The sequence below is a fragment of the Myxocyprinus asiaticus genome, chromosome 11, assembly GCF_019703515.2.
Source record: "Myxocyprinus asiaticus isolate MX2 ecotype Aquarium Trade chromosome 11, UBuf_Myxa_2, whole genome shotgun sequence".
Lineage (NCBI taxonomy): Eukaryota > Metazoa > Chordata > Actinopteri > Cypriniformes > Catostomidae > Myxocyprinus > Myxocyprinus asiaticus.
Window position 1 is genome coordinate 1,657,567 of NC_059354.1, and position 26,249 is coordinate 1,683,815.

A 26,249-nucleotide genomic window follows, 5' to 3' on the forward strand; every position below is an offset into this window, starting at 1 on the left:
GCCTCTGTGACATTCGTAAAGACGTGAGGAGACAGGGACAGGCCAAAAGGGAGGACTTTGTACGGATACGCCTGACCCTCGAATGCAAACCGGAGAAAGGGTCTGTGTCGAGGAAGGATCGAGATGTGGAAGTACGCATCCTTCAGGTCTACCACCGCAAACCAATCTTGATGCCGGACGCTCGCCAGAATGCGTTTTTGCATCAGCATCTTGAACGGAAGTCTGTGTAAAGCCCGGTTTAGTACTTGCAGGTCCAAGATTGGTCGCAACCCACCGTGTTTTTTCGGTACGATGAAGTAGGGGCTGTAAAACCCTTTCTTCATCTCAGCTGGAGGGACAGGTTTTATCGCGCCCTTCCGTAGGAGGGTAGCGATCTCCACGCGCAAGGTGTCTGCGTTTTCAATCTTGACCAAGGTGAAGGTAAAACCGCTGAACCTGGGCGGGTGCCTGGCGAACTGAATCACGTAGCCGAGTCGGACAGTCCGGATCAACCATTGTGACGGATCGGAAAGTGCAAGCCATGCGTCCAAGTTCCGCGCAAGGGGGACCAAGGGGACAACGTCGTCGGACGTACCAGCAGGTGGGGCCTCACGGCGGGGCGGAGCTTGAGGTGCCACACCACGTCGTGGCCGTGCTGAGTCTAGGGACATCGAAGCACTTACCTGGCTCCTTGTGACCATGCCCTGGAACCATTAGCAGCCGCAATAAGAAAGGAAGATGATTTTCCATAAGTGGTGGTGGGAGGTATGGCGCATAAGCTTTTGCTCTGTGCAGATGATATTTTATTATTCCTCTCTGACCCCACTAGATCTATGCCTTGCCTCCATAGAATTATTAATTCCTTTTCTAAGTTCTCAGGATACAGAGTCAATTGATCTAAATTCGAAGATTTGTCTCTGACAGCATACTGCCCAGTGACGGCTTTTCAGCCAGGTGTCTTCCAGTGGCCCAAACAGGGCATTAAGTATTTGGGCATTTTATTCCCAACAAATTTGTGTGATTTATTTAGAGTTAATTTTGACACCTTAATAAAAAGTTTTTCGAGCGATGTGGGCAGGTGGGCTTCATTACATTTATCGATGAGTGGGAAGGTTAATGTTATTAAAATGAATTGTATTTCAAAAAATTCAACTATCTGCTACAATCTCTCCCTGTAGCTGTCCCCCTCTCTTATTTCTTTTTTTTTTTTCTCCCAATTTGGAATGCCCAATTCCCAATGTGCTTTTAAGTCCTTGTGGTCGCGTAGTGATTCGCCTCAGTCCGGGTGGCGGAGGATGAATCCCAGTTGCCTCCACGTCTGAGACCGTCAACCTGCGTATCTTATCACGTGGCTTGTTGAGCGCATTGCCATGGAGACATAGCGCATGTGGAGACTTCACGCCATCCACTGCGGTAACCACGCTCAACTCACCACGCGCCCCACCGAGAATAAACCACATTATAGCGATCACGAGGAAGTTACCCCATGTGACTCTACCCTCCCTAGCAACCGGGCCAATTTGGTTGCTTAGGAGACTTAGCTGGAGTCACTCAGTACGCCCTGGGATTCGAACTTGCGAACTCCAGGTGTGGTAACCAGTGTCTTTACCACTGAGCTACCCAGGCCCCCCCCGCCCCCCACCGATTGACAAAGGTGGGCTAGGCCTACCCAAGATTTTGTTTTATTATTATGCATTCGGTCTCAGACATTTGGCTCATTGGTCGCTTCCACATGAGAGAGCCCCTCTCTGGTTTTGTATTGAATAGGAAGTTCTTGCCCCTATTTTGCCATTGCAAAGCCTTTCTATTAAACTAACCGGAGAAGTTAAGTTACACACTGTTATCTCGCATTTGCACACGGTATAGACAAAAGTGTCCAGTGTGTTTAATTCAGACATTTATTTAAATGTTGCCTTGAGCATATGGCTGAACCCAAAATTATGTATTAATAAGTCCCCTTTCCGCTGGACAGAGTGGATTGTGAGGGAGGTTAATATGCTCGGTGACCTATATGAGAGTGGAGTGTTGAGATCCTTTGAAAATTTGGTTCAACATTTTGGGATTCCCAGATCTCAGTTCTTTAGGCATTTACAGCTGCGCCACCTGCTCTGTACTATTATTGGGAGTAGCATACACCCCCCTAAAGCAGCATTCCGTATTTTATGTTGTGTTTGTTTGTCTTATGAATGGAATCAATAAAAATAGTTAATAACAACAAAAAAATAGGAAATTGGGAAAATTTTGCGTCAATTCCTTTTTTTTTTTGATCTAAAAATTAAAAACTAAAAATGTTTTTTGTTGTTGTTTTTTTTAATTGCTTTTAACTATAAAATAAGCAGATACAAACTCATTTCCTGTTGACCATTTCATTTTCTATTTAAAAAGGAATCAATGAGATTTGGGGGGAAAGGCTCAATTTTTGTTTTCCTTCAGTGTTTAAAAAATTAATTTATGCCTTGAATATTTGATATGCACATGTGAGCGGCACTTAAACGCCCCTTTCATGTGATTGGTCAACTTGCCCTGTCTTCTGTATCCTACTGCCTTCAGCTAGAATTAGAGTTGGGATCGCTGTGCAAATTTGTCTAAATTTTCATTAAATATTGTCCCGACCTACCACTAACTGTGAACTATGCATGTCATATGTATTAGAATCTTGCTGCTTGGCACATCATGGTGTTGTTGCCTCTTAATGGATGACGCGTGAGAGATTGCAAGCCACATCACTTGGCCATATGCTCTACTGGGAATTATATATTATTTTTATTTTTAATAACATTGTATGATTTTGTAGTGACTGTAGTGCCACGTCCCTTTCAATTAAATGCAATTAAAAAAAGTTGCGTCACTTTATATAAAAGCCCCTCGAGTTAATATGAGTTAACACAAGTTAATTTATTTTTGACATTTAATAATATATTTACTAAATGTTCATCCAGGCTGAAGCAATTACGTCAGCAGCACACTCTATCAGCAATCTATGGCTTGCAGAAATGAACATTGCACTTATGGAAATAGGGTGACTAGATGTCCCAATAAAAGGGGCAGTCCTGATTTTACACGCTGTGTCCCACTTCCCGACGGACCAGCCTTGTGTCCAAATTTTACCTATTTGAATTTTTTGTCCACTCCAATTCATGTTCATGATGCCTGAACATTAATTTAGCATTCGCTTTTATCCAAAGCAACAGAACTCTTTTTTAATTAGCCTACATTTATCAATGGGACATGAATACAGAGGTACTACTAAATCATACAATTTTATTACAAATAAAAATTATATATAATAGACCAGGGATGGGCAACTTTGAAGGGGGCAAGGGCCAAAATTTTTTCTCCATTCTACCAAGGGGCCGGATTACAAATCCGCACTCTAACAATGTTCACCCCTTTACTCAATTTCATCATTATTGTGGATAATCTATGCACAACTAATTCAATGTTCTTATAAAGATTTTGTACCTTTATTAAAATTTTTATTAAACAATATTTATAAAAACTAATATCATTATTTCATAACTTGCGTTTTTACTAAAACATGCCATTCACGTACAAATTCATGTTCACAAGCAATATACTTCAGACTTACATTTTCAAGAAAATTTATCTAATTTGCATTGTCTACATTTGCAACAGTCAAACACACAAATGAACAGACAACATTTTTAACCCCACCTCATAAAACAGCCTATAAGTATTAGTTCAAATCTAAATATTATCATCAATAACTGTCATAGTCTGTCTCCCTCACGTTTCCTAGGACTCTTATTTTGAAGTGTTTTCCCAAACCACATTTTCCAGTATGCACTGCCCTCATCATTGCCATCTGTTCCTGATTGTTCTCACCTGTTTTCCATTCCCTCATTAGCTTTTGTATGTATAAATACCATATAGTTTATTTATTTTGAGTTCCCGTTTGTTGTTTAACTGTCATCATTTTTATTAAAGCCTGCACATAGATCCTACGTCTCCTGTCTCATAAGCAACCAAATTGGCCTGGTTGTTAGGGAGGGTAGAGTCACATGGGGTAACCTCCTCGTGGTTGCTATAATGTGGTTCGTTCTCGGTGGGGCGCGTGGTGAGTTGAGCGTGGATGCCGCGGCGGATGGCGTGAAGCCTCCACACGCGCTATGTCTCTGTGGCAATGCGCTCAACAAGCCGTGTGATAAGATGCATGGGTTGATGGTTTCAGGTGCGGAGGCAGCTGGGATTCATCCTCCGTCACCCGGATTGAGGTGAATCACTACACGACCACGAGGACTTAAAAGTGCATTGGGAATTTGGCATTCCAAATTGGGTGAAAAAGGAGGAAAAAAAATCACACAAAAAAATACACAAATAAAAAAAGAACATAACATTTCACACACGGACCGAACAGTCCCATGCATTAGAGAACATTCTCTCTATTTGCAAGACTTTTGAACAATCAGTCAGGCATCTCAATCGCGCATTTCTTCATAGATTCTCCCTCTTATAACAACTTTTTCATTTTTCACAAGCACGAGCAAAACAGCATTAGATGTCTTTGGTGATTCCCGCACTGTCACGGATTTTGTCAAAACTTTTGATGCCTTTTACCCTTGTATTTTATTTACTCTTTACATCTGTGAGGAGAGCAGCTCTGGTGTATATATCTCTCATACCGTATGCCTCTATGATCACTTGATCAATGGTGTATTTGCAAATCAAACTGGAATCTTTAATGACAGATTTCGTATCCAGGCAAACAAAAGATATGGGTTCCACCTTCGTACATTAACAATAGCACGCACTAAGTCGCTGACAAGCTGAGGTAAAATTTAGCTCAATTTACCTTATAAATGATGAGTAAGTGTAAGATAAGATGTTGCATGCTAGAATCCTAGAGTGATCAGCAGGTCTGCTTAGAACAAGCGATCTCTTCTGGTCAATAGTTGTAACAACATTATAAACTGAATGCAATCTTTACATAATCTCTTTTTCAAAGAAATAAAGTCAATCCTCAGCCTTGTCCAACGGGCCGCCAGTATAGAGAGGGCCGTATATGGCCCATGGGCCGCCAGTTGCCCATCCCTGTAATAGACCAACTCCCAGTCAGCCTATGGCCAAGTGATGTGGCTTGCGATCTCTCACGCGTCATCCATTAAGAGGCAACAAAACCATGATGTGCCAAGCAGCAAGATTCTAATACATATGGCATGCATAGGTTACAGTTAGTGGTGGTTTGGGACAATATTTAATGAAAATTAAGACAAATATGCAGAGCAATCCCAACTCTAATTCTGGCTGATAGGATTAAGGCAGTACAGAAGACAGGGCGAGTTGACCAATCAGATAAAAGGGGCGTTTCAGTGCCGCTTACTTGTGCATATAAAATTTTCAAGCCGTACATTTTTTTTTTTTAAACAATGAAAACGTAAATTAAGCCATTTTCCCCTTCCTCTTTATTAATTTTTAAATAGAAAATGAAATAGTCAACATAAAATTTGTTTGTATCTGCTTATTCTATTCATCAGTGTTAAAACCAATAAAGAAGAAACCACATTTTTCGATTTTCATTTTTGGGTTTAAAAAGTAAAAAAGAATGGACGCAAAAGTACACGGACCATCCCGTGGCTATTTTTCCAATTTCCTATTTTTAACTTGAGCATTAAATCGAAATTACGAAAAACAAGTCATTATTTGTTTTTAGGGTTTCTCCTGTAGGAGGAAACCTATTGTTATTGCTAGTATTCTTCTTATTATTATTATAATTCCTCTTCTCCATGAAACTGCCCAATAGCTCAAAAAGTCCTTAGTCAAATTTGTTCAAATTTGGCACTACAGGCCACTCATTACTCCCACATTACAAATGACCCACATTCGCCCATAGGTGGCGCTACAGGCCACGCCCCAATTTCGGCATTTCCAAAGTGATGGCATTTCCACCCCATTTGTCCAAAATTTCTGAAACTTGGTACACATCCCTCATTTCTCATGAGGACCAAAAAAGCCTCAAGGACCCATAAAGTCCACCATCTTGGATTTTTCTGTACAATGACTATTTGGCCAAAACTACAAAAATCTTCTTGTAATCTCCCACTGGACCAAATGATTTGAAAGTTGGTACACATGTGTGGGATATATGTCTGACTAAGTAGTGTTAAAAGCTAAGATAAACAATCCAATAGAGCGGATCTATTTGTCTATAGGTGAATTGAGAACTGTGGCACATATATCATACACTATATTGCCAAAAGTATTTGCTCATCTGCCTTTAGACGCATATGAACTTAAGTGACATCCCATTCTTAATCCATAGGGTTTAATATGACGTCGGCCCACCCTTTGCAGCTATAACAGCTTCAACTCTTCTGGGAAGGCTTTCCACAAGGTTTAGGAGTGTGTTTATGGGAATCTTTGACCATTCTTCCAGAAGCGCATTTGTGAGGTCAGACACTGATGTTGGACGAGAAGGCCTGGCTCGCAGTCTTCACTCTAATTCATCCCAAAGGTGCTCCATCTGGTTGAGGTCAGGACTCTGTGCAGGCCAGTCAAGTTCTTCCACACCAAACTCGCTCATCCATGTCTTTATGGACCTTGCTTTGTGCACTGGTGCGCAGTCATGTTGGAACAGGAAGGGGCCATCCCCAAACTGTTCCCACAAAGTTGGGAGCATGGAATTGTCCAAAATCTCTTGGTATGCTGAAGCATTCAGAGTTCCTTTCACTGGAACTAAGGGGCCAAGCCCAGCTCCTGAAAAACAACCCCACACCATAATCCCCCCTCCACCAAACTTCACAGTTGGCACAATGCAGTTAGACAAGTACCGTTCTCCTGGCAACCGCCAAACCCAGACTCGTCCATCAGATTGCCAGATGGAGAAGCGTGATTCGTCACTCCACTGCTCTAGAGTCCAGTGGCGGCGTGCTTTACACCACTGCATCCGACGCTTTGCATTGCACTTGGTGATGTATGGCTTGGATGCAGCTGCTCGGCCATGGAAACCCATTCCATGAAGCTCTCTACGCACTGTTCTTGAGCTAATCTGAAGGCCACATGAACTTTGGAGGTCTGTAGCGATTGACTCTGCAGAAAGTTGGCGACCTCTGCGCACTATGCGCCTCAGCATCCGCTGACCCCGCTCTGTCATTTTACGTGGCCTACCACTTCGTGGCTGAGTTGCTGTCATTCCCAATCGCTTCCACTTTGTTATAATACCACTGACAGTTGACTGTGGAATATTTAGTAGCGAGGAAATTTCACGACTGGACTTGTTGCACAGGTGGCATCCTATCACAGTACCACGCTGGAATTCACTGAGCTCCTGAGAGCGGCCCATTCTTTCACAAATGTTTGTAGAAGCAGTCTGCATGCCTAGGTGCTTCATTTTATACACCTGTGGCCATGGAAGTGATTGGAACACCTGAATTCAATTATTTGGATGGGTGAGCGAATACTTTTGGCAATAGAGTGTATGTTCATAAATCAATGCCACATTGACCTATGGACTTGATATCCGCCACGCGTGAGGATGACACTTAAGTATGTTACCATGTGCGATGGCAACTTAATATCTTCAAAGATAACAACACAAAAATAATGTTTGCACAACCGGTTGTCATAAACCGATACTTCCAAGCAAATGTCATGTTCATATTTAGATTCTTGACAATGTTAAGTAACACAGCTGATAATTAGGTCAATGTAACATGAAGAATAGATTTATTGTGAATTTTTGAAATATGCACGCTCTGCTAACAAAGTCCAAATCTGCTACCCTTCTGTGTGTTCCTCCGGCACACGGTCCGAGATCTCACACACACCAGGGTCATAAAAGGTCCTTGACACACGTGTGAGCTTGAATCCACACACACACACACTGAAACTAGAAACCTTGCTCACACTTCTCTACACACACACACACACACACACACTTTCAAATGTGTCTATAACGCAGTGCTTTCACCTTGAGACTATAAACTTAACATCCTTCCATTTCTATCTCTGTTTATCCTTCCATGTCTGTCCCTCCATCTATTGCTGTCCCTCTCTCTCTTTCTCTCTCCTTCCACCCTTCTCTCTTTCACTCCCTTCCTCTCTCAATGTCTTCCTCTCCCTCCTCTCTCTCTCCCCCTCTAGTTCTTCCTTTATCTCTCTCTCTCCTTCTAGTCTTGTTTCTCTGTCTTCTTCCCCTCTCTCTCTCTCTCTCTCTCTCCTCTCTTCCTGGCCCCTGACACACCCACAGGCATGAAGCCACACATATTCAACAGCACACACACATCAGCTCCCTCCCTCTCTCTCAGTCTCTCCCCCCCTCCCTCTCCCTCTAGTCCTTTCTTTCCTTCCCTACCACACTACACATGGCAGAAAGGACATAAGGAACAGCAAAAAAAAAAAAAAAAAAAAAAAAAAAAAAAAGTAACATTTTAATATACTGAAGACCCATCAATCTTTACAAAATTCCACTGTTTGAATGTCTTAAAAACTTGGCTGTGCCTCATTCCCTTGCTAGTTATTTTTCACCAATGTAGCATTATTTCATATTGGAATAAGTGTAGGTAAATCACTACTTGATTTATGTTGTCCTCAATGAGCACTTGTGGCATGTTCAACTTCTCACATTGCACTACTTGTCATATTTTGTCATAGTTTGCCCTTTTTATTCAAAAGCCAGACAGCATGGGTATTTTATTTATTTATTTTTGTGGATTTTTCCCCTTTTTCAATCAGTTTGGAATGCCCAATTCCCAGTGTACTTTTTAAGTCCTCGTGGTCACATAGTGATTCACCTCAGTCCGGGTGGCGGAGGACAAATCTCAGTTGCCTCCGCGTCTGAGACCATCAACCCACGCATCTTATCACTTGGCTTGTTGAGCGCGTTGCCACGGAGACATAATGGGTGTGGAGGCTTCATGCCATCCACCGCGGCATCCGCGCTCAACTCGCCACGCGCCCCACAGAGAGCGAACCACATTATAGCGACCACGGTTACCCTATGTGACTCTACCCTCCCTAGCAACCGTGCCAATTTGGTTGCTAAGGAGACCTGGCTGGAGGCATGGGTATTTGTTAACACTTTTACTTTAATTACCCTGCCCCTGTGTCTTATGTTAAAGTTAACATAAACCCCTGTGAATTTGTGCTTTTATACTTTTTACAGGTAGTTACTATACGCAGGGTTGGGAGGGTTACTTTTGAAATGTATTCCACTACAGATTACAGAATACATGATGTAAAATGTAATTTGTAACGTATTCCGTTAGATTACTCAAGGTCAGTAACGTATTCTAAATACTTTGGATTACTTCTTCAGCACTGGTAGATTTTTTCACTTGTTTTGACTATAAAAAACTCTGTCAGTACAGTAAGACAAAATACACGTTAAAAATACATTCTCTGAAAAACCTAAATATCTTATGCAGTGTTGTTTCTAAAACAAGATAAATCAAACTGATCTTGCTTTAAGGATTTTTAGATATTTGTACAGGAAAACAATACAAAAATTATTATCAAGGATATGATTTTTGCCCTAATATCAAAGGACTTACTAGAAAAAAGAAATTATGATCCAACGTGAATTTTCTTGATAAAAAAAATATGATTGTGCATGTAAAATGGCTAGAAATAGCATTTTAGCTTAGCGTAAAGCTAACAGTTTACACAAGGTTTATTTCTATTTCTTCTGCTCCAAACTTTCTTCAAACTTCTCTGTCTGCTCGTATGAATGTTACACATCATAAGAAAGTGTTTCACCGCTGTTCAAATGCACTTTTGATCGCATCATTTATATGGATAAATGTTTTCCATCTGAAAGACTAAATATTAAATGAAACAAATGACAATAAAATGCAAAGTAATCTCTTCAGTAATCAAAATACTTTTTGAATGTAACTGTAATCTAATTACCAATTATTTAAATTGTAACTGTAGTGGAATACAGTTATTTATATTTAGTATTTTAAATACGTAATCCTGTTACATGTATTCCGTTACTCCCCAACCCTGGGGGGGGGGGGGGGGGGGGGGTGTATAGATACTGTATATATATATATATATATATATATATATATATATATATATGGGAAATTTAACGCATTAATTTCTGCTATTAATATTTTTTCATTTAACGTGTTAAAAATATTACGCAATTAATGCAGTATCCATCTTTCTTTTCTTTTACTTCCTGAAACTTCATATGATAGGAGAAAGGTGTCCTGAATTGTTCCTGGCAGGCTACTCAACCTTACAGGCTCAAACCCAGACACCTTTGTACAATAACTGAAACTTCACTAATGTTTTAGCCCACTTCCTGTGGCATAAACAAAACTGGCATATATAAATTTTCAGGAGGTACATGCTCAACTCGACTGCACATCCTAACCACTGAGACTAAAAAGTGGCCCTGGACTTTCTGGCACAGAGCGGCCCACAACACACCACACCAGCTCATTGATTTAATTTTGGCTCAATTTCACATTTTTGTTTACAAAAAAAAAAACAACAAAAAAAAAAAACACATTACTGACTGCTAGTGTTTGTAAAAGGGTCCATTTATTATTATAGGATTTTGTCCTGAATTAATGGATATTTATCTTGATCAAACATTCTATTCAATAGAAAATTTCATCACTTGATAGGCCTCTTTCATTTGCACATTTCTGGCCAAAAGGTTGAACACACCTGGCTGTATTAATGTTTCTCATGTTCCGAAAGACCTTAAAGGGGTCATGAAATGCAATTTTGTTTTTTTTATAATTGTATTATATCCCCTATATATGGTCCACTGATAATGTCCGTAAAGTTTTTGCATGAAAACGGTCATAGTTTAGTAATAAATGACCAATTTCCACCCTTTTTCTGGCCCTCTGACTGAAATGCTGTTTTGGCCACACCTCCAATCGCTTCTTTAGATTTGACGCATAAGTCTTTGCAGTGGATAAGATTGTAAGGCAGATCGAGGGATAATATCTTCTCACCATTCAGTCAATATTCACTTTCATTGTGGGGGTTGGGGGTTATATAATAGCCCATAGCCCCTTTAAATACCCATTTATAAGATCTCTCATGATGGTATATTGAAGAGAATATGGGTATATTTAGGAATTAGTATAGTTCAGATGAAATGAAAACAAGTTTCATGGGACAGACTGCTGCCTAACATAATGCAAACAATTAATTAATTAATTTGGAAATGTAAAGTACACAGTTTAAAAAAATAAATAAAAACATTCACAACAGAGAGATGAAGCCATAACCTTAAGGAAGTGAAAATGAATACAAATACATCCACTTTTATACATTTTCAGTTGAAAACCTAGCTTCATTTTCCAAAGTATGCAGTAATAGAGAGTGCTGTAAGGCTGGCACCGGACTGTCTACAGCTAAAAGGCTCTGTGAGAACCAACGTCATAAAACTCTCTCACAAAAGTTGAAATCTACACCTGAATATCACCACGTGTGATAAATTGCAAATCATCTTGCTGCCCCCCCTTCTCCCCTTCAACAGCTCTGGACCAACACAAAGACACAAGATTTATATGTAAAAAATATAACAAATATCATGAAAACAAAGAATGCAACTGTATGTGTTTGATATCATTTAAGAGGTCTCTTTCCCATGTTGATAAAACTAATGGTAACAAAGTTATAAGGTCTTTGCCAAATACTGCATAATTCTGGAGGTCTATTCCCCTCCTTGACCTACAATTGAAATGATCTCCTGTATGTTAACAAGGTTAAACCCCAGGAAGTCAAGAACCCATTCACTCCTAAATTCTCATTGTTCAAAGAACAATAACATTTGGTACACAATGTTTATTCTGTCTAGATATTCAAGGAAAGTTGGCAGGAAGCTCTGGGAATCTGTAAGCAGATCTCCCATGCTGTACTCCTGCATGTAGTTTTGTCAGAGTTTTGTTTCTTTGACTTGTCTTTTATTTTTAGTAATGCTTGTTTATTCTGATCATGTGAAATTGGCTTTGATTTGAATTTCTGAAACAATGTTTTATATCCTACCTGACAAATATATTGTTAGTATTTGATTTATTCTGAATTCCTCTGAAATCATTACTGGAGTTTAATATAGGAGGAAGCCATTTAAAGACTCTCAGTTTGAATTTAAACCACTCAGGACAACCAGGTAGGATTTGAATTTCATTAGACCAGGGTAGACCATACTGGAGCTTTAATATAGGAGAAACCACTCAGGATAACCACCTAGGACAACTGGGTAGGAGAAAGCCATTTAAAGACTATCAGTCACTGTTCACCGCTCGTCTTAGCAAGTTGTATGTACGTGACTAGGCGGCAATATCGTCTGGTTATGAGACAAGCCAAATCAGATGATATTAGTTAACCCTACAACCGCTGACCAAGAACAGAACTGGCTATCCATTTTCGGGAGGTTTACGTAATTTAATAACAGCTGGCGTAAGTCTCCAAAGATCAAAGGACAATGAATAGAAGAGGATTTAGAGTAATCAATAACCTAAAAATGTTAAATTAAAAGAATGATCAGAAATTAATTAGAGCTTAAATATAAATTGGAGGTCAACTTAAAATTGGAGTCAGATAAAGTGAATAATGGAATCAAATGTGTGAATTAACAATAATTGCTTTACTTCAGCACTCAGAAAAGACAGAACAACGCAGAGACCTTCAAGGGCAATTTATTGAAGTTCCACTCCGGAACGGATAGAAAATTATCCCTTTTTACAGTGCTTTCGAAAGTCTCTATTTTTGGCGGAGGAAAATGCTCCTCCAGTGTGGAATATGTAGATGAGAGGGAAAGCGTTTTCAAATGTAAACATCTTTGGTGCGGATGTGGTACTCTATGAAATTAATGTCATCAGTTTTTCTACATTACTTGGCTTGAATGAGGGCTTGAAAACAAACAAAAGAAAAAAACAAGACTTGCTTAAGACTGCATAGGCTTGACGAAAACCACTTGTTTATTTGTGAAATATGTAGCAGAAAGTCCTATTCTTCTGATTCTAGGGCCTGTTTTACACAGCTACCATAAAGCAGCACATATTAACAAGTTACAGCATTCACACTGTGTGCATGAATAGCAGAGGCATGGCTGCAAGTAGAATTTCAGTGCAGAGGATATTTTTGTTGAGCGTAACATGCTACACTCAGCGGTAAACATCTGGGAAAAGCACTATAAACCTATTCAGCAACTAGTGTTGGGTAGTAAGAGATTACACATGACCTGGATTATGTAAAAAAAAAAAAAAAAAAAAAAAAAAATTCGAGCACTGATAATTAGATAACTTTACATTTTTAAATGAGTATAATCAAATTTCATACGGATTAAAGATTACAGATTGCTAGCAAATTGTTGTTTGTTTTCTAGAGGATATATTGGTACTTAATAAACCTAAAATTTGATTTTCGTAAAATACGTAATAAATCATTAGATTAGATTACCTAAATTGTCATCTAAAAGATTACACTACTGATTATAATTTCAGTTGTGTACTCCGTAATCAGTACCAGATTACATTTCAGAAGTAGTGAGCAATGTTTTGTTTTTTGTTCATTGCTTGGAAAAACAAAACAATTATAAACAACTTAAGCAGTTAAATCATTGTGTAAGTTAACTGCATGACATCTAATATACAATTACATTTACAACCAAATGGTAATCAAGTTTGTAATAGTTCTTACCCACTTCTAATAACCATTTATATAACAAAACAGTTTATTCTTTAACAACTATAAATTAAGTGTGGTGTTACAGGAATAACTTTATTTTAAATTTAGCTGCACTTTGTTTACGCAGCAGAAACGCTGTCGGTGTGGAAGCTTTATGTCTGTCTGCTCTTGCTTACACAAGCTGTGTCAAACAGGCCTTGGTGAATCAATCTGCCACAGCTTCGTGGATCAGTACGTGCAGGTCTGCTCGAGTTGATATCATCCTCTACTGATCTGTGCTCAGTGTTAATATACATGGTGTAACCGCTGGTCCCAGAACTGCTGTTAGTGTTGATTAGCGACCATCTTGATGTACTGCAGAGCATTGTGTGCAGCAGTGTTATTTGCGTTACTGCTGGTCATTCCAGAACCGTGACATACTGTCACCGGCCTGGTGGACAGCTCCACCAAACATTGGTACTGCCCATTCACTGTCAGCTCATCTGAAACACAAACAAACCTGTCAGTATAGTCTTTTGAATATGAACATGGATGACATCACATAACAGGTGGTGTTTAAAATAAAAAAATAAAAAAGGTTAAGGTAAACACTAAATACAAGACTGATGCCGCTCGCCCTATGATGTTTTAAGTACACAACAAACCTCCGCAAGATTGTCACTTTTATTTGATTATCTCCATTATTTACATAAACAACTGTATTATTTTGATCCCACAATTCTCTCTCACACAAACTCACACATAGGGCTGTCACGATTATGAAATTTGGCTGGCGACTGTCAAACAAATAATTGCGATTATGGCAATTTATTGTCTCTTTTAGGGCTTTCACGATTAATTGTCATAAAAACTGTCATATTTCTTAAGGTGCATGTGTGCTTCACACCTTAAGAAGTTATTTTTTACATATTTAACTTCAAATATGTCAATTAAATGATAAAATCTGGGTATATGATTTCCTTTTAAGGCTTAAAAGGACCCTACCCGGCCCGCATAATACGTCAGATTATAAACACGAACCTGAAATCTCTCACTATCTTTATAATTTCTTCTCCTAGCAAGTACTGTTGCAATAGGCTGTAGTTTATGTTAGCATATAGGCAACATTCGTAACAGTTCTGAAACAGTAAACATACAGTTTTAACAAGGCACAGCAGCCACTTACACTTAAAGCAGAACGGGAAAAAAGCATCGACTTACCATTTATGCACTGAAACTTCTTTTTAACTTGAAACGGTGTTTAAACACGAGGCTGAATCCAGCTTCTTATTGACGCTACCCAGTCTACCTTAAAAGACGCGACGCTTCCATGTTTGCCAGCTTCGTATTCGTACTCATTTTAAAGAGGCAATGCCACTTTTCCGCATGTTTAAAATGAATAAAACTTTTTTTAAATCGCATACATGATGCTGTGGTTTGACAGATAATGCAATGTACTATCAAAATAAATAGAAACATGAGATGCATTCTTTAATTTTGGACCATATGAAGCTGTGGTGTGATAGTCCATTACCTTTTCTATCACAATAAAAAGGCATATTTTATTAAAGCATTTTTTACATGTGGAACTTGTAAGCTTTCAATTATGTCAAATTTGTTTAAATTATTTGGTATATCAATTGAATCAAAATCTCAATTTGAACAATTATGATTTTTGCCTATAAAATTTAATACAAAAGAATAAGAATAACATGTACATTGTACAAGTGTACGAGATAGCATACCATACACAAGCTCCTATAATGAATTTTAAATAATTGTCGGGTCCCCATGTTAGATTATACAGCTTTGCTCTCTACTGTTACAGTAGCCTGTAATGTAGTTACAGTTTCAAGATGTTGTTTTCTTCATGTTGACAGCTGATTTTATTTATTTCATACCATATTAGCTATGCATTGAACAACACTTCATTCTGAGAAAGTTAGAGACATATCAGTCTTGTCACTATAGAGATGAAAGGGCCAACATTAGGTTCTATTTGGAGTTGCTGTTTCTCAGTCATCTTTAAGGGTGAGTTTACTTAACCTGGAGTTAAGTGCCTTGCTCAAAGACACAATGGTGATGGCTGTGGGGATTGAACCAGCAACCAGATTACCAGTTATGTGCTTTTAGCCCACTATGCCACCACCACTCCATTGTTGAGTTATAACCAGTCCCCTGGACCATGACCATGCAACGTTTCAAACATTTTTACTGTTTAACATTAGGCACCTGTGAACTTTACATATTAACCCATAAAGATGAATGAGAATAGAAAAGGCCCATATAGAGGGGCTCTTTCTCAGTCATCTCTAAGGGTTAATATGCAATGTTCACGGGTGAATAACGTAGGAATGCCACAGTAAAAAAATATTGAAACTTTGCATGGTGATAGTCCAGGGGACTGGTTATCATCCCCCAGTGTCAGCTTTAACTCACCCTTAAAGATGATTGAGGGGGAGCCTATCCAAAATGGGCCCTTTGTAATCTCATTCATCTCTACGGGTCAATATGCCAAGTTCACAAGGGGATAACGTAGTAACGCCTCAGTAAAAATGTTTGAAACTTTGCATGGTGATGGTCCAGGGGACTGGTTATCATCCCCCACTGTCACCAACAACTCACCCTTAAAGATGACTGAGAAACAGTGACTCCAATAACTTTGGCCCTTTCATCTCTATAGTGACAAGACTGTAGTGGCCTCTAGCGGTCATATGTCTGGATTAACTTTCTTAGAATTAAGTGTTGTTCAGTGTGTAGCTAATATGGTGTGAAATAAATAAATAAATCACTAGATAAATACAGTTGTGCTCAAAAGTTTGCATACCCTGGCAGAAATTGTGAAATTTTGGCACTGATTTTAAAAATATGACTGATCATGCAAAAAAACTGTCTTCTATTTAAGGATAGCGATCATATGAAGCCATTTATTATCACATAGTCGTTTGGCTCCTTTTTAAATCATAATGATAACAGAAATCACCCAAATGGCCCTGATCAAAAGTTTACATACCCTTGAATGTTTGGCCTTGTTACAGACACACAAGGTAACACACACAGGTTTAAATGGCAATTAAAGGTTAATTTCTCACACCTGTGGCTTTTCAAATTGCAATTAGTGCCGGTGTATAAATAGTCAATGAGTTTGTTAGCTCTCATGTGGATGCACTGAGCAGGCTAGATACTGAGCCATGGGGAGCAGAAAAGAACTGTCAAAAGTCCTGCATAACAAGGTAATGGAACTTTATAAAGATGGAAAAGGATATAAAAAGTTATCCAAAGCCTTGAAAATACCAGTCAGTACTGTTCAAACACTTAAGAAGTGGAACATTCAGGGATCTCTTGATACAAAGCCAAGGTCAGGTAGACCAAGAAAGATTTCAGCCACAACTGCCAGAAGAATTGTTCGGGATACAAAGAAAAACCCACAGGTAACCTCAGGAGAAATACAGGCTGCTCTGGGAAAAGATGGTGTGGTTGTTTCAAGGAGCACAATATGACAATACTTGAACAAAAATTACCTGCATGGTCGAGTTGCCAGAAAGAAGCCTTTACTGCGCCAATGCCACAAAAAAGCCCCCTTACAATATGCCCGACAACACATTGACACGCCTCACAGGTTCTGGCACAGAGTGATTTCTGGAGTGACGAGACCAAAATAGAGCTTTATGGTCACAACCATAAGCGCTATTTTGGAGAGAGGTCAACAAGGCCTATAGTGTAAAGAATACCATCCCTACTGTGAAGGATGGTGGTGGCTCACTGATGTTTTGGGGGGGGTGAGCTCTAAAGGCACGGGGAATCTTGTGAAAATTGATGGCAAGATGAATGCAGCATGTTATCAGAAAATACTGGCAGACAGTTTGCATTCTTTTGCATGAAAGCTGCGCATGGGACGCTCTTGGACTTTCCAGCACGACAATGACCCTAAGCACAAGGCCAAGTTGACCCTACAGTGGTTACAGCAGAAAAAGGTGAAGCTTCTGGAGTGGCCATCACAGTCTCCTGACCTTAATATCATCAAGCCACTCTGGGGAGATCTCAAACATGCGGTTCATGCAAGATGACCAAAGACTTTGCATGACCTGGGAGGCATTTTGCCAAGACGAATGGGCAGCTATACCACCTGCAAGAATTTGGGGCCTCATAGACAACTATTACAAAAGACTGCATGCTGTCATTGATGCTAATGGGACAATACACAGTATTAAGAACTAAGGGTATGCAGACTTTTGAACAGGGGTAATTTCATTTTTTTCATTGTTGCCATGTTTTGTTTTATGATTGTGCCATTCTGTTATAACCTACAGAATATGAATCCCATAAGAAATAAAAGAAATGTGTTTTGCCTGCTCACTCATGTTTTCTTTAAAAATGGTACATATATTACCAATTCTCCAAGGGTATGCAAACTTTTGAGCACAACTGTATATATTAATTATAATTTTCTGGCCATTACTTGGTTTGTTTATGACCTATGTGCAGTATTCAAAAAAAAGGAGACAAGATGAACCAGAGACCACACTCTTGTTTTTTATTTAGAAAATCTGTCTTAAAATCCCGTCTTATTCTTTTTTCTAATGCTTTTAAAGCACAATGAATGATCAATGAACAATTTGTTCTGAGTTAGATTTAAATAAATTAGTTTGGTTGGTGTTTAATGGGTGAAGCCAATTGTGTACCCATGCTTTTTAAAGTTTTGCTGAAAAAGTAGAAAACAACTGGAGACTAATTGGTAGATTTTGCATTCTTGTTTATGATATAGTTTGTTGCATTTTTTTTTTTAAGGAGGTAGATAACGTGAACGGAGAGGAACGTACAGAGACAAGCAGCTCCATGGCCACACAAGTCACCTGGAGCATCATCATCTGCATCATCGTCTGCAACACCAAACACTGTGACCTACAACAGCTCCTCACCAGTGTTCCTTATGCCATCACCACCTTCCATCTCCCCACTTCCTGTAACATCCCAAATTCTAGCATCTCCAACTCCAGTGTCTTCACAAATATACACAGTCGGCCGATATATCAGTATCACCGTATATGTTTACCGATATGAAAACTTTTTCAGAACATATAATGCAGAAAACAATGCTTTAGAATTGGTGTCATAGCGTAGTTTGTCCAACAGAGCGCGCTCCAACTCCACTGTTTAGAGAGCTGAGCTGACGGTGGTTCTGCAGACAGGGCGGAGTTGAGCAGATTCTTCACGGTAAGTTGCTAACTAGTTTGTGAAATACATACTGGAAAGTTAATAAACAATGACCCAATCAATTTCTCTTTTCAATATTACTAATATAACGTTAACCCTGTCCCTGACAACCATGTCACTCATGTTTATCTTTGCTATTGTTTACTATGGTAGCAAGCTATAGTTTGTCAGTGCATTCAAGAATGTAGCAGATTGAAAGGTAAACATCAGAACATCTTTTTGCAGCTCAGCAGACAACGGTGCAGTGGTGATCATGGCTGTTGAGTGTTGATTTCACGCTATATTATTACCTAGTTGGTGAGACGCAATGCTGGTCTCTCTTTTACTCTCAGTGACAATGAGCTTATAGCTAACAAGCTAACCACGTAGCTACTTTCATAGCTTGTCAGCTGAGTGGAAGCTAATGAGTAAACATGTACTCACCAAACTGTTTTGTTCAGGATTCACAGTTTGGTATCCCCTTCAACCGAACAATTCCAGTCACTGCATTTTTCAAAAATGTAATATTTAAAAGTCTGGTTTTCCACCGTTGAAAGTTTCCCCTGAACTTCCCTTGAATTTGACTGATACTAAACAGTACTGATGTTTATTTAGCAATACATTTTATTTATTCTTTATTTAAATGGTCAGCATTTGACTGATATTAAACAGTACTGATGTTTATTTAGCTATTTATTTTATTTTTATTCTTTATTTTAATGGTCAGCAATTGACTGATATTAAGCATACAGTACTTATGTTTATTAAGCTATTTATTGTATTTTTATTTATTCCTTATTTTCTCAGTGTTCATTTCTAGAATTTGTTGACAATGTATAATAATAATAATAATAATGTCAAATATTCTTTGATAAAAATATTTAAGAAAGCAGCCTTCTGGGTACCTTTGCATAGTCATATCGGTGCACAATCGGTGAAAAATCCACATAGAAAAGGTCTGTATTCATTCCAGCTCAAAAATTAACTATATCAGCCACCATATCGGTAATCAGTGAATTTTCCCTCTCTAAAATCGGTATCGGTCGGGCTCTAATACACAGCCACTACACTACACTACACTGATGGCGATAGACAGTAACTATTCCCATTCTGTTGTCTCTATACATAGAGACATTTATATTGATGGGCTGCCATACAGAGTGATCATTCTGTAATAATTATTTTGTCTCTATACATAGAGACATTTGCATTGCTGGGCGAACATAATCACCTGATTTTGTAAATGTGAGAAATTACATTTGCAGGAAGCACCCACTTTGTGCTTATGTCTAAAGTAATTTTTATGAAAGTAAAGGTCCATGTTTAATAAAAATGTTAATGAAATGAAATGTTTAATAAAATTAGAAAAAATATTTAATATATAATTCTATCGTGACAAGTAATAATCTCAGTGTTTACTGGGTTTTACATGATTCTTTGCTTTTTTCGTAGTGTGGGTTTTGGTGAAGTGTACTGAAAACAAATATCGTCATGCGTGTCCTCTCTGCATGCATGTTCAAGACCTCAAATATGACCTTGTTCCGGCAAAATACTACTTCTCACAGCTACTTTCCGTTGGTTTAGAAAACGATTACGCCGAGTCGCCCCCTTTCGGTTCAAAGAATAGTACAACGACGAGCGCGTCAAGTATAAACGCCTCGTCCGTTTGGTGAGGTGTGCGCGCAGTCAGCAGAGACTCGCGGTGCGGAGCCAGGCGAAAGTATAAACAAGACTCGTCTGTTTGCGCGTCTGTGAGTGAGAGCACGTGCGCGAAACAAGTTCGGTAGGCCTGTTTTTTTCTCTCTCCATTAATTACAAACCCGACCCGAACCCGAAGTTCTACTTGAAAAACTGACCAGAACGTCGGGCCAGGGTCGGGTTGCAGACCTCCAGTCTGAACCCGCTTTGACCAGAATTATTAGCAATTAACGATTGTTTAAAGTGAAGCTGGAGCGCTTTGTGTTCACTTTTAAATATGTGTTTGTTTACATTTTTGTGGGAGTTTGGCGCAAGCCTCTGCTGACGGCGTGCAGGTTTTATGAAGCTAAATTTAAGACCTTTTTAAAGACCAACTAAAGAAAATGTAAGGAATCCATTGAAGGGAACACAATACGTCAATATGTTCTCTAAATTTAAATGTCTAGGGAGCACATGAAAGTCATATTTATAGCACTTCAAAGTTTAAAAATGCAACTTTTAAATAGATCCCCATTACTTTAACTCATTTCACAAAAAGTATCTTAAGGCTTGAATACCTCTGCTCCCAACCACCAGAATGTGGAAATAACTTTTACTTTCTGATCAGACACACTGTATCAGCTATGTGCATTATTGTATTTATTTTTTTAATTTTAAATAAGGGATCATAATTTACTTTTTTTATTTGACATAACAGATCCTCACATATATTCCACCAATAATATTAACTGAATTTACACACGATCCTGTTTAGAAGTTTACATTTAATTTGTTTTTAATATGGTGTGTTGCTTTCTGGATGATCAAATGACTGTTTGTGTGATAATTGTTCATGAGTCCCTGCTATGTCCTGAGCAGTGACGATGTCCACTTTTCTTAAGAAAACCCCCCCAGCTCCTGTACAATTATTTGGTTTCTCAGCATCTTCTGCACATTTCAGTTCTTCAGTGGCTATATGATAAGATCCAGCTTTTGACACTTGGGACAACTGAGGGACTCAAACACAACTATTACAAAAGATGCAAACAATTACTGATGCTCTAGAAGGCAACACAAGATCTAAGGGGAGCAAACTTTTGAACAGGATGATTTGTACAGAGTACATTGTGTTTTTTTAATGAAAAAGCTTTTGAAGGGCAGTACTACATAACATTTTTTGATCTCTTATAGGCTATTTGTATACATTCTGAAAGGGGTGTGGAGACTTATAAAATCAAAAGGGGTATGCAAACTTCTGCACTTAACTGTATAGGCTATATAGTTTGTGAAAATATATATTTTTTCAGATTTACAGGTGCATCTCAATAAATTAGAATGTCGTGGAAAAGTTCATTTATTTCAGTAATTCAACTCAAATTGTGAAACTCGTGTATTAAATAAATTCAGTGCACACAGACTGAAGTAGTTTAAGTCTTTGGTTCTTTTAATTGTGATGATTTTGGCTCACATTTAACAAAAACCCACCAATTCACTATCTCAAAAAATTAGAATACATCATAAGACCAATAAAAAAAAAACATTTTTAGTGAATTGTTGGCCTTCTGGAAAGTATGTTCATTTACTGTATATGTACTCAATACTTGGTAGGGGCTCCTTTTGCTTTAATTACTGCCTCAATTCGGCGTGGCATGGAGGTGATCAGTTTGTGGCACTGCTGAGGTGGTATGGAAGCCCAGGTTTCTTTGACAGTGACCTTCAGCTCATCTGAAATTTTTTGGTCTCTTGTTTCTCATTTTCCTCTTGACAATACCCCATAGATTCTCTATGGGGTTCAGGTCTGGTGAGTTTGCTGGCCAGTCAAGAACACCAACACCATGGTCATTTAACCAACTTTTGGTGCTTTTGGCAGTGTGGGCAGGTGCCAAATCCTGCTGGAAAATGAAATCAGCATCTTTAAAAAGCTGGTCAGCAGAAGGAAGCATGAAGTGCTCCAAAATTTCTTGGTAAACGGGTGCAGTGACTTTGGTTTTCAAAAAACACAATGGACCAACACCAGCAGATGACATTGCACCCCAAATCGTCACAGACTGTGGAAACTTAACACTGGACTTCAAGCAACTTGGGCTATGAGCTTCTCCACCCTTCCTCCAGACTCTAGGACCTTGGTTTCCAAATGAAATACAAAACTTGCTCTCATCTGAAAAGAGGACTTTGGACCACTGGGCAACAGTCCAGTTCTTCTTCTCCTTAGCCCAGGTAAGATGCCTCTGACGTTGTCTGTGGTTCAGGAGTGGCTTAACAAGAGGAATACGACAACTGTAGCCAAATTCCTTGACATGTCTGTGTGTGGTGGCTCTTGATGCCTTGACCCCAGCCTCAGTCCATTCCTTGTGAAGTTCACCCAAATTCTTGAATCGATTTTGCTGGACAATCATAAGACTGTGGTTCTCTCGGTTGGTTGTGCATCTTTTTCTTCCACACTTTTTCCTTCCACTCAACTTTCTGTTTACATGCTTGGATCCAGCACTCTGTGCACAGCCAGCTTCTTTGGCAATGAATGTTTGTGGCTTACCCTCCTTGTGAAGGGTGTCAATGATTGTCTTCTGGACAACTGTCAGATCAGCAGTCTTCCCCATGATTGTGTAGCCTAGTGAACCAAACTGAGAGACCATTTTGAAGGCTCAGGAAACCTTTGCAGGTGTTTTGAGTTGATTAGCTGATTGGCATGTCAAAATATTCTAATTTTTTGAGATAGTGAATTGGTGGGTTTTTGTTAAATGTGAGCCAAAATCATCACAATTAAAAGAACCAAAGACTTAAACTACTTCAGTCTGTGTGCATTGAATTTATTTAATACACGAGTTTCACAATTTGAGTTGAATTACTGAAATAAATTAACTTTTCCATGACATTCTAATTTATTGAGATGCACCTGTAGTTTTTTCACAATTTAACCTCATTTTAGCTTTTTTTTTTTTATGTACGAATTCCATGTAGCCTATCCTATCCATATGTCATATTACATGTGTAATTATGAAATGACTTGTCATGTCAGGTACACATTTTAACACAAAATTCAAAACATTGTAACCTAAAATTCAAAATACAACACCCACATCTCAACACATAAGTGCTTGTACTACGTAAAAATAGGGTGGCCAGACGTCCCGTTTTTCCCAGAACAGTCTTGTATTCAAGCAATTTTTGTAGTGTCCCAACTTATTCGGAAAAAATCATGTTTTGTCCCATATTTCCCCTCTCGTAAAATTTCTCTATCGCCTATGCAGCTTTCTCAGTCATGTGAGTATTATAATCAAAGGTAGCCAAGGATACGGCTTGTAAAACAAATAAAAATCACACAGTGTTAAAGTACATGATTGGATTAAACTGTCCAATCACAATCCCCTATCAATAGATGTCCAGTTAGTGAACTGATTGAAGAGTCAGTTTGAAAGTGCACAGATGTAATTGTAGCTGGAAAATGTCAAGGAAGCGTGCATGTACATTTAATGAGGAACTTCAAAAAGAGTTTACATTTCTAAAAAAGGAGTCACAGTCAGAGCCTAGTAAAGTGGGGTGTGAGATTTGTGGAGCTTGCTTTTCCATCGCCCATGGAGGCCGCACTGACATTGTGCAGCATTTACATACAAAAAAGCATGTGGATGCTGCTAAAAGTAAGTGTGCCACACCAAGTGTTAGCAATTTTTTTGTAAAGCAAAGTTCAGAATCTGACAAGGTGCATGCAAGTGAAGGACTTTTTGCTTATCATTCTGTTGTGCAAGGCCATTTCAGTCAGCTGACTGCACTGCGAAATTGATCAAGAAATTGTATGATCCAAAATTTATTCTGCCCACACCAAATCTGAAGCTGTCATATGCAACATACTCGCTTTGTGCAGCTGGACTATCAGAAACTACAACATGGCAACACGTTTCCTCTCTCTTGGTCCAGCTCTTGAAAGAATACTACACATTTTCATTGGTCTGCATGCATACTTTCAAGAAAAATGCACAAAGTTTCTAAGAAGCATTTTCAGCGATCCTTGCACTAAACTTTGGATTGGCTTCACACTCAAGCAAACAGCCACTTTTAACGTGCACTGGAGATAGTAGAGCAAGACCACATATCAGCCACAGAAGTGGCTTTGCACATTCATGACCTGAGAAAAGTCTTGCAGGCCAGGCTGGAGGAATCATTCATACCCTCTGACATTAAAAAGCAGTTGGATGCCCTAGTTGGAGCTGGTGACATGCGAGTGGATGATTTCTTTTTGCAGTCAGAAACTTTTATTTAGCATCGTGGATTACCTCCAAAATTGGAGCCGCTCATTGGGGAACACAGAAAAACTTGAGTGGGCCCTACTGAAAGACATCCCAGAGTGGAAAGACATTCAGAGCAGTCTCGAACACTTCTACTCCAGAATCCCCGCTCTCAGTTTGACTGATAAAACCACGCTCTTTGATGAGTGGGCTTGCGCATCACTTGTCGGGTGTTTCTCAAAAACATTGTCACTCGTCGCATCACTGAGTGGAACATGAACAAGACGGCCATGTCTGAGAGATGGACAGACATTTTTCTTGAGCTGGAGAGAGCAAGACCATCAACTTTGGAGTCTTAGCCAAGGTCGTGGAGTTTTTTTATGCCTGCCTGGGACATCTGCATCTGTGGAGCGTGTGTTCTCATTAATGAACGCAGCATGGACACCAATGTAACAGTGCTTTTCATGCGTCTTAAATTTGGACTGCTCTGCATTTTAAGATAAACTCTTGAAAGACAAGCGCACACTGAGAAAAATTGCTTCCAGAGAAGTACAAGGTGACATCAGTTACATATGCAGATGCAACCTCTACTTCACATTGTTCTGTGCCTAGGTAAGGATACGTCAATTTCATTTTCAGGAGGGGACTATCCCATTTTCCACAAGCAGGAATCTGGTCACTCTACGTAAAAAGTGCAGTGTAGCTGTCTGGATGTGACATTGTCTGATTTACCTCTGTGCTCGTGGAGAAATGAACATTAACAGTGACAGAAAAATGCTCGCATGTTCACATGTTGCACAAAGAAATGGATCGGCTTCTTTCAGCTCGTTGTTGAAAACTCATTTTTATTGGTGCATTTCTACTTGCGCTGACCGATAGGACGACAAAGAGCGCGCGCCAAGCATATGACGTCATTGCCATGGTAACCAGGTACATTTCAGCGGATTTGCTGAAAGACTAGAAAGTATCATCAAACCAACGTGTGACATATCAAAATTGCTTCTCTTCTCTGCAAACGATACCAAAGACAATAGCGAGAAGGTAAATGAGTACATTAAATGTAAACAGAAAAAAACAAATCAGTGAGCCTACCAGCTGAAACCGGGACATAATTACATTGTTTAGAGAATTGTCGGGACACATCTCTTAAAAACGGGACGTCTGGTTACCCTACTAAAACGTAACGAGAAAAACCCTCATGCAACATTTAATGCCATGACCTAATGAATTTAAGACTTATTGCTCCAATTTAAGACCTTTTTAAGGCCTTAATTTGCAGAAGGGTGAATTAATTCTTTTAAAGACCTTTTTAAGACCCACGGAAATCTTGGAAGCGCTTCACGCGCTCTTCGGGACAGGAGATGCTCTGGTTGACATCTGCAGTGCGACTCAGTGACGCTCGGAGTTCAAGTGAATGAGACACAAACGTGCATTTATTGGCATTTATATATTCGCTTTAAATTCCCTTATTTGGGCATTAAAATATTATTGGAATTTGAAGTGCACAATAATCGCGGTTATCTCAAATAACCATGTTTAGATCAAATAACCGTGAGACGGTTATTTAATAATCACGACAGG

The 26,249-nt window shown here is 39.1% G+C and overlaps 1 protein-coding gene across 1 annotated transcript in view; it reads right to left on the minus strand.

Annotated features, from left to right (window-relative positions):
- Nucleotides 1-12,592: 12,592 nt before the first annotated feature.
- prkra (protein kinase, interferon-inducible double stranded RNA dependent activator) overlaps nucleotides 12,593-26,249 on the minus strand; it is a 33,460-nt gene continuing 19,803 nt past the window's right edge. The window contains exon 8 of the mRNA XM_051710501.1: nucleotides 12,593-14,081. Within this exon, the coding sequence (XP_051566461.1) occupies nucleotides 13,924-14,081 (158 nt within the window). The 3' untranslated portion in view covers nucleotides 12,593-13,923. The remainder of the gene's footprint in view (nucleotides 14,082-26,249) is intronic.